General features: G+C 42.6%; 1 protein-coding gene across 1 annotated transcript in view; it reads left to right on the top strand.

Annotated features, from left to right (window-relative positions):
• Positions 1-7,662, top strand: part of LOC120064821 (voltage-dependent calcium channel subunit alpha-2/delta-3-like) — a 95,386-nt gene extending 87,724 nt beyond the window's left edge. The window contains exons 26-37 of the mRNA XM_039015419.1: positions 4,770-4,847; positions 5,156-5,217; positions 5,330-5,374; positions 5,568-5,630; positions 5,766-5,836; positions 5,966-6,041; positions 6,132-6,172; positions 6,299-6,354; positions 6,525-6,642; positions 6,859-6,971; positions 7,296-7,378; positions 7,570-7,662. Coding sequence (XP_038871347.1) covers positions 4,770-4,847; positions 5,156-5,217; positions 5,330-5,374; positions 5,568-5,630; positions 5,766-5,836; positions 5,966-6,041; positions 6,132-6,172; positions 6,299-6,354; positions 6,525-6,642; positions 6,859-6,971; positions 7,296-7,378; positions 7,570-7,662 — 899 coding nt within the window. The remainder of the gene's footprint in view (positions 1-4,769; positions 4,848-5,155; positions 5,218-5,329; positions 5,375-5,567; positions 5,631-5,765; positions 5,837-5,965; positions 6,042-6,131; positions 6,173-6,298; positions 6,355-6,524; positions 6,643-6,858; positions 6,972-7,295; positions 7,379-7,569) is intronic.
• The last annotated feature ends 2,325 nt before the right edge of the window (positions 7,663-9,987 follow it).

Raw genomic sequence — 9,987 nt, 5'->3', positions numbered from 1 at the left:
TTCTAGAAAAGCCCTTGAATGAGTAGGTGTTTGGACCGGTAGTGTTATGTATACAGTGCCTTGCAAAAGTATTCATCCCCCTTGGCGTTTTTCCTATTTTGTTGCGTTACAACTTGTAATGTAAATGGATTTTTACTTGGATTTCATGTACTGGACATACACATAATACTCCAAAATGGTGAAATGAAATGAAAATAATAACTTGTTTCAAAAATGTCTACAAAATTAGAAACAGAAAAGTGGTGTGTGCATAAATATTCACCCCCTTTGCTATGAAGCCCCTAAACAACATCTGGTGCAACCAATTACCTTCAGAAGTCACATAATTAGTTAAATAAAGTCCACCTGCGTGCAATCTAAGTGTCACATGATCTGTCACATGATCTTAATATATATACACCTGTTCTGAAAGGCCCCAGAGTCTGCAACACCACTAATCAAGGGGCACCACCAAGCAAGCGGCACCATGAAGACCAAGGAGCTCTCCAAACAGGTCAGGGACAAAGTTGTGGAGAAGTACAGATCAGGGTTGGGTTATAAACAAATATCAGAAACTTTAAACATCCCACGGAGCACTATTAAATCCATTATTAAAAAATTGAAAGAATATGGCACCACAACAAACCTGCCAAGAGAGGGCCGCCCACCAAAACTCACGGACCAGACAAGGAAGGCTTTAATCAGAGAGGCAACAAAGAGACCAAAGATAACCCTGAAGGAATACAAAGCTCCACAGAGGAGATTGGAGTATCTGTCCATAGGACCACTGTAAGCCGTACACTCCACAGAGCTGGGCTTAACTGAAGAGTGGCCAGAAAAAAGCCATTGCTTAAAGAAAGAAATAAGCAAACACGTTTGGTGTTCGCCACAAAGCATGTGGGAGACTCCCCAAACATATGGAAGAAGGTATTCTGGTCAGATGAGACTAAAATTGAGCTTTTTGGCCATCAAGGAAAACGTTATGTCTGGCGGCAAACCCAACACCTCTCATCACCCCGAGAACACTATCCCGAGAACACTAACACTATGTTTTTCATCAGCAGGGACTGGGAAACTGGTCAGAATTGAAGGAATGATGGATGGCGCTAAATACAGGGAAATTCTTGAGAGAAAGCTATTTCAGTCTTCCAGAGATTTGAGATTGGGACGGAGGTTCACCTTCCAGCAGGACAATGACCCTAAGCATACTGCTAAAGCAACACCCGAGTGGTTTAAGGAGAAACATTTAAATGTCTTGGAATGGCCTAGTCAAAGCCCAGACCTCAATCCAATTGAGAATCTGTGGTATGACTTAAAGATTGCTGTACATCAGCGGAACCCATCCAACTTGAAGGAGCTGGAGTAGTTTTGCCTTGAAGAATGGGCAAAAATCCCAGTGGCTAGATGTGCCAAGTTTATAGAAACATACTCCAAGAGACTTGCAGCTGTAATTGCTGCAAAAGGTGGCTCTACAACGTATTGACTTTGGGGGGGGGTAAATAGTTATGCACGCTCAAGTTTTCAGTTTTTTTAGTCTTATTTCTTGTTTGTTTCACAATAAAAAATATTTTGCATCTTCAAAGTGGTAGGCATGTTGTGTAAATCAAATGATACAAACCCCCCAAAAATGTAGTTTAATTCCAGGTTGTAAGGCAACAAAGTAGGAAAAATGCAAAGGGAGTGAATACTTTCGCAAGCAACTATATATATACAGTGGGGAGAACAAGTATTTGATACACTGCCGATTTTGCAGGTTTTCCTACTTACAAAGCATGTAGAGGTCTGTAATTTTGTATCATAGATACACTTCAACTGTGAGAGACGGAATCTCAAACAAAAATCCAGAAAATCACATTGTATGATTTTTAAGTAATTAATTTGCATTTTATTGCATGACATAAGTATTTGATACATCAGAAAAGCAGAACTTAATATTTGGTACAGAAACCTTTGTTTGCAATTACAGAGGTCATACGTTTCCTGTAGTTCTTGACCAGGTTTGCACACACTGCAGCAGGGATTTTGGCCCACTCCTCCATACAGACCTTCTCCAGATCCTTCAGGTTTCGGGGCTGTCGCTGGGCAATACGGACTTTCAGCTCCCTCCAAAGATTTTCTATTGGGTTCAGGTCTGGAGACTGGCTAGGCCACTTCAGGACCTTGAGATGCTTCTTATGGAGCCACTCCGTAGTTGCCCTGGCTGTGTGTTTAGGGTCGTTTTCATGCTGGAAGACCCAGCCACGACCCATCTTCAATGCTCTTACTGAGGGAAGGAGGTTGTTGGCCAAGATCTCGCGATACATGGCCCCATCCATCCTCCCCTCAATACGGTGCAGTCGTCCTGTCCCCTTTGCAGAAAAGCATCCCCAAAGAATGATGTTTCCACCTCCATGCTTCACGGTTGGGATGGTGTTCTTGGGGTTGTACTCATCCTTCTTCTTCCTCCAAACACGGCGAGTGGAGTTTAGACCAAAAAGCTCTATTTTTGTCTCATCAGACCACATGACCTTCTCCCATTCCTCCTCTGGATCATCCAGATGGTCATTGGCAAACTTCAGACGGGCCTGGACATGCGCTGGCTTGAGCAGGGGGACCTTGCGTGTGCTGCAGGATTTTAATCCACGATGGCGTAGTGTGCTACTAATGGTTTTCTTTGAGACTGTGGTCCCAGCTCTCTTCAGGTCATTGACCAGGTCCTGCCGTGTAGTTCTGGGCTGATCCCTCACCTTCCTCATGATCATTGATGCCCCACGAGGTGAGATCTTGCATGGAGCCCCAGACCGAGGGTGATTGACCGTCATCTTGAACTTCTTCCGTTTTCTAATAATTGCGCCAACAGTTGTTGCCTTCTCACCAAGCTGCTTGCCTATTGTCCTGTAGCCCATCCCAGCCTTGTGCAGGTCTACAATTTTATCCCTGATGTCCTTACACAGCTCTCTGGTCTTGGTCATTGTGGAGAGGTTGGAGTCTATTTGATTGAGTGTGTGGACAAGTGTCTTTTATACAGGTAACGAGTTCAAACAGGTGCAGTTAATACAGGTAATGAGTGGAGAACAGGAGGGCTTCTTAAAGAAAAACTAACAGGTCTGTGAGAGCCGGAATTCTTACTGGTTGGTAGGTGATCAAATACTTATGTCATGCAATAAAATGCAAATTAATTAAAAATTAAAAATCATACAATGTGATTTTCTGGATTTTTGTTTTAGATTCCGTCTCTCACAGTTGAAGTGTACCTATGATAAAAAAATTACAGACCTCTACATTTACATTTACATTTAAGTCATTTAGCAGACGCTCTTATCCAGAGCGACTTACAAATTGGTGCATTCACCTTATGACATCCAGTGGAACAGCCACTTTACAATAGTGCATCTAAATCTTTTAAGGGGGGGGGGGGGGGGGGGGGTCAGAAGGATTGCTTTATCCTATCCTAGGTATTCCTTAAAGAGGTGGGGTTTCAGGTGTCTCCGGAAGGTGGTGATTGACTCCGCTGTCCTGGCGTCGTGAGGGAGTTTGTTCCACCATTGGGGTGCCAGAGCAGCGAACAGTTTTGACTGGGCTGAGCGGGAACTGTACTTCCTCAGTGGTAGGGAGGCGAGCAGGCCAGAGGTGGATGAACGCAGTGCCCTTGTTTGGGTGTAGGGCCTGATCAGAGCCTGAAGGTACTGAGGTGCCGTTCCCCTCACAGCTCCGTAGGCAAGCACCATGGTCTTGTAGCGGATGCGAGCTTCAACTGGAAGCCAGTGGAGAGAGCGGAGGAGCGGGGTGACGTGAGAGAACTTGGGAAGGTTGAACACCAGACGGGCTGCGGCGTTCTGGATGAGTTGTAGGGGTTTAATGGCACAGGCAGGGAGCCCAGCCAACAGCGAGTTGCAGTAATCCAGACGGGAGATGACAAGTGCCTGGATTAGGACCTGCGCCGCTTCCTGTGTGAGGCAGGGTCGTACTCTGCGGATGTTGTAGAGCATGAACCTACAGGAACGGGCCACCGCCTTGATGTTAGTTGAGAACGACAGGGTGTTGTCCAGGATCACGCCAAGGTTCTTAGCGCTCTGGGAGGAGGACACAATGGAGTTGTCAACCGTGATGGCGAGATCATGGAACGGGCAGTCCTTCCCCGGGAGGAAGAGCAGCTCCGTCTTGCCGAGGTTCAGCTTGAGGTGGTGATCCGTCATCCACACTGATATGTCTGCCAGACATGCAGAGATGCGATTCGCCACCTGGTCATCAGAAGGGGGAAAGGAGAAGATTAATTGTGTGTCGTCTGCATAGCAATGATAGGAGAGACCATGTGAGGTTATGACAGAGCCAAGTGACTTGGTGTATAGCGAGAATAGGAGAGGGCCTAGAACAGAGCCCTGGGGGACACCAGTGGTGAGAGCGCGTGGTGAGGAGACAGATTCTCTACATGCTTTGTAAGTAGGAAAACCTGCAAAATCGGTAGTGTATCAAATACTTGTTCTCCCCGCTGTATATATATATATATGGTATGTATTTTCTTGTTTAAACCTGTGTTTTGTTAGACATGTTTGATGTAGGGATGGATGTAAGTTGTTGATCATTTTGTATAATAAATTATTTTAAAAAAATTATATTTGATGGAAACACATCTCTGGTGGGAAAATGCGCATGTTGTTTTTATGCAGATTTTAGAATATTCACATTAAAATCTGTCGCCAATTGGATAGAACCTAGCTACTGACATATATTTTTTGGTCAATTTTTATGCCATTTTTTCTGTTAAATGTCTGCTAATGTCTGTGTTCTTCTGTGTTCCTGTTTCTCCTCAGGAAATGAGAATAAGAGTGTGGTTTTGGCCAGCACCGCCATACAGCTGCTGGATGACAGGAAGTCACCCATTGTTGCATGTAAATTCACTAATCCCTAATTTAGAGTACTGTAAGGTTTTCCTGTCATAAACTTTTAACTGTCATATTTTCTATATAAATGCCCATTGAAGACATTTCAAGAGACCCCTTTATCAGAATCACCTTTATTCACCAAGTACATGTACACGTAACAGGAATTAGACCTGGTGAAATAGTGTTGACCACAATAAACAGAATGTACAGACAGAATATATAGACAAAGAATTGACACAATTCACATAAATGCTTACTTCCTCTACTAGATGTACAATGTGCTGACAGTTCTGTTTTTCTCAAATCCACAATAGCCGTTGGGATTCAAATGAACTTGGATTTCTTTCAGAGGAAGTTCTGGACCGCTAGCAGACAGGTAGACACACACACACACACGAATTCACACACACAAATTCACTCATTCAAACTCCAGTGACATGATGTATTTATTATTGAATGAAATGATTCATCATATTGATTTGATACAGTGTGCTGCTCTGGATGGGAAGTGCAGCATCAGCTGTGATAATGAGGTAAGAACAGAACAGTCCCTGTCTGAAACTCCCCTCATTCTACTTCTGGTTTCTGGGCCTCTCTCTTTCGGTCTTATCTTTCCCACTTCCTGTCTGTACTGTCTCTGACCTTTCTCTGTTCCCACACGCTATTGAATTGCTGCATTATGTCCTGTGCTGATGATGTGTATCTTCCTATCGTCTCTATTCTCAGGACATCAAGTGTTACCTCATAGACAACAACGGCTTCATTCTGGTCACAGAAGACTACTCTCAGGTACCACTTACATACACAAAATATGGTTTATTTAAAGGCAAATAATAAGACCTAGGAGAGTATGTCTGTCCTGTGGCCTGTTGCTCTCCTAGGTCTTATTATTTGCCTTTAAATAAACCATATTTTCTTCCTCAGACGGGGGAGTTCTTTGGCGAGGTGGAGGCTGCTGTTATGACCAAGCTGCTCCTCATTGGCTCCTTCAAGAGGTTAGAGAAGCAATAATATTACAATCATCCTACCCACAATGTCTCTGTCCTACACAGTCGAACACACACCGCCATGGCCTATACACATTGGTGCGCACACACTAATGTCCTATTGTCTCGTCCCTGTAGGATCAATCTGTATGACTACCAGGCTCTCTGTAGAGAGTATGCTGGCAGCAGTGACAGTGGACACTGTTTATCACATGTAAGTTCCACCCCTAAATGATTCACTAGCCTTACATCCAGTCAATGTTAAATCCACTTAATGCAAATTGTTTAATTGATTCTCTTCCAGCCCTTCTCCATTGTGAAATGGCTCCTGACTGAACTAGTAATGTGAGAATAATACTATCACCTTGATATAATAAAATGATTAAAGATCCACTGATTATCAACCACATAGAAATGGTTTGTTTTATAAATGTATATTTTGAATGTGTATGTTTGTGTCTTCCTCGTCAGTTTCCTCCTGGAATTCAACCTGTACAGCTGGTGGCATGTTGACCTCTCTGTCAAAGGTCAGTATGTGCATACATATACCTTGAGACGTGTGTGTGTGTGTGTGTGTGTGTGTGTGTGTGTGTGTGTGTGTGTGTGTGTGTGTGTGTGTGTGTGTGTGTGTGTGTGTGTGTGTGTGTGTGTGTGTGTGTGTTTTTAGTATGTTAACATTTACATGTCTCATTTGTAGCCCAAAACTCGAGGGGAAAGACCATGTTGGTGCCATGTGATACTGAGTACCCTGCCTTTGTCTCTGAGCGTACCATCAAAGAGACCACGGGCAACATTGACTGTGAGGGCTGTGTCAGGTACTGGGAATACAGTTACCTTTGTATTAAGCACTTATAAACCCACTTAACCTGTGTTGATAGTGTTTACAGGATCATGCCTTAGTGGGATAATATTACAAGCAGCAACTGAATCGACTCATCTCTGTCTGTCTGTCTGTCTGTCTGTCTGTCTGTCTGTCTGTCTGTCCCTCTCCCTCTCCCTCTCCCTCTCCCTCTCCCTTCCTCCCTCCTCAGATCTTTTGTTATTCAGCAGATTCCCAGCAGTAACCTCTTCATGGTTGTCGTGGACAACAAGTGTGACTGTAGCTCCACCCTTCCAGTTTCCATGGACCCCATTGAGATTATGTATATCCTTGTGAAGTTTGGGAATATTAAGTCTGTTTTTTAGTAAAAAAGGTTTTGAGTGTGTTTTTACTAGGAAGGGTTTTTGAGTGAGCTTTTGTAAGTGAACTCAAACATTTGTTTTCTGAGAACATCAACAGCTTCTGAGGTACTGCATAGTCAGAGGTATTAATACATTTCTCATACATGTAGGTATTTTTGAAGCGTGCAATATGGTTTGTGTTTCTCATCAAGCTACAATGATGTTGCAGAAATGGTCACCACAGTGTCAGTTAAATGCATATCTGAGGTTTGGTTCATCAGTATTTCCATCCTTAACCCCTCTGAACACAACGAATCTCTGAAATGTGATAGGCTGAAGTTTCAGAAGGACAGGAAGCGACCAGAATCATGTCATCCTTTCCACCCTGAGGTACGTAGTGTGTATTTGCTCTGTGATGACATGAAAATGTACAAGAACACCTGTTTTTGGTTGAGTAATAATGTGACAGTTAGCACGTATGTGACCATCTGTATATTGTCTGAACCATATAGATATATAGATACATAGTGTATATATTAATTCTAGTATCTCTATGTTTTGATGCCCCCTGTCTGCTGCAGGAGAATGCCATGGAGTGTGGAGGAGCAGCAGGCCTGTCTGCCCCCCTCACAGCAGCACTGCTCCCCCTGCTGGCCACTCTCTTCACCAGATGACCATACTGCCGCCGAAGCCCACCACACTGGACCCAACACTGGAACCAACACTGGAGAGACTGATAGACCGGCTTTAACACACCATCAAATGCTGACAAAGCGCAGGGAGCCTCGCCAACCAGAAGAACCTGCTCATAACTAACTGAGTTGCTTATCGCTAACCAGCAGAGAAATAATGAATAAGAAGGCATTGTTCAAGATAAATAGAACACTGTTCCAAGAGGGAAACCATATGGACATCAGACTGAGAAATAAACTATGAGAAAGCACTGTGATGCAATGATGTCATTCTGAGAGCATTACAGACCCCTGTGTGGATGCCAGAGCAAAGAAATCAATATCCCTGTGTACTTTACCTGCACTGTAGAAAATAAGACCTTCTATGTCAAGGTAGTTATGAAATAACTAGAAAAAATGTCACCTTTTAAAAAGAGTGGTCTATCTTTACAATTGAAAAGAAACTGCTAAAAATGATAACATAGATCCGCAATTGTTTTATTTTTTGAGCTAAATATATGTAGCATTATCTTGGAGAATCTAATTCTGTATTTTGGGATATGACAGGGATCATGTGAAGTAAGAGATTACAGGATGGTTGAAGTCCATTTATTTTGCCTGCTTTTCATTTTTACAGCAGTGAACATTTCATACAGAGTAAAAAGATGCATGTGAAGGATAAAAAAAAAGACTTAAGTTCCATGAAAGGAATAAAGTTCAGAGCTCTGGCTGCAAACTGAAAATATGAACATTTGCCTGTTTTAAGAATGTTATTGTTACCTTGACTATAACCCCTAATGCTGACCCCTACCCTTGAACCCAAACCCCTTTCCTTTAAGAAGGCTGCTAAAATCTAAATAAACACAGACCTATTTTCCATCATCTGTCTTTCGGCTTTATTTATTTAACAGTAGCTTTTTGAAGTGTATTAAATGCTTGTGTTTTCCTCATCAGTTTCTTGCTGGAGTACAGCTGGTGGCATGTTGACCTCTGTCAAAGGTCAGTGTGTGCATGAATATATCTTAAGGTGTGTGTGCGTGCGTGTCTCTGTCTCTGCGTGAGTCATGTGTTTTTAGAATGTTAACATTTACATGTCCCATTTCCAGCCCAAAGCTTGAGGGGAAAGACCATGATGGTACAATGGGACCCGGAGTACCTACCCTGCCTTCGTCTCTGAGCGTACCATCAAAGAGACCACAGGCAACATCGACTGTGAGGGCTGTGTCAGTTACTTGGAACACAGTTACCTAGGTGTTAGGCACTGATAGACACTCATATCATTTGCATACAGGGTAATGTCGTATTGATGGAGTAGCATTACTTAACCTTCAAGCATCAAACTGAATTGACCTCTCTCTCTCTCTCTCTCTCTTTCTTTCTTTCCCTCTCTCTCTCTCTCTCTGACTCTCTTTGTCTCTCTCTCTCTTTCCTTCTCTCTTTCTCTCTTTATCTCTCTCTCACTATCTCTCTCTCTCTTCAGCAGATTCCCATCAGCATCCTCATGGTCGTTGTGGACAACAAGTGTGACTGTAGCTCGGTGTGTTTTTTGTAAAACGGGTTGTGCGTGTTTTAAGTATAATTATTTTTTTGTTAGTAGATGGGTTTTGTAAGTGAACGTTTGTTTTCTGAGGTACTGCATAGTCAGAGGTATTAATGCATTTCTCATACATGTAGGTATTTTTGAAGCGTGCAATATGGTTTGTGTTTCTCTTCATGCTCGAATGATGTTGCAGAAACGGTCACCACAGTGTCAGTTAAATGAATATCTGAGGTTTGGTTCATCAGTATTAATATCCTTAACCACTGGGAAGCAGCCAGAATCATGCCATCCTTTCCACCCCAAGGTAAGCAGTATATTTGTGTGTGAGGGTGGGTGTGTGTGCGTGCGTGCCTGTGGCAAAATTCTGTGATTACACTAACATTTACATGAAGACCTGTTTTTGAGTCTGTTATAATGTGACAGTAAGCATGTATGTGACCATCTGTATATTGTCTGAGCCTCACCAACCAGAATAACTTCCTCAAAACTAACTGACTTGCTTATTATTTTCATTTTATAAATAAATAAAACCTAATGGACATACTCACTTGCAGTTGTACTTTCTGGGGTGTCAGAAGGCAAAGTAGAAATAACAATGGAACCTGGTTGAAAGTGATAATAAATCATATTTGGTTAATTCTGTTAAAATTACATTTGCATGAATATGGCTGTTAGATTATTCCAAAATGTGCAAATATCTAATGATTTGTTCTGTTATTGAGGAACTAATAGTATCGTGTATCTCCTTTAAAATGGTGTAGGCCTACCTGCTGTACAGGGTGTCTGTA

Source organism: Salvelinus namaycush, chromosome 20, assembly GCF_016432855.1.
Source record: "Salvelinus namaycush isolate Seneca chromosome 20, SaNama_1.0, whole genome shotgun sequence".
NCBI classification, from domain to species: Eukaryota; Metazoa; Chordata; class Actinopteri; order Salmoniformes; family Salmonidae; genus Salvelinus; species Salvelinus namaycush.
This window is presented reverse-complemented; position numbering and strand designations above follow the sequence as displayed.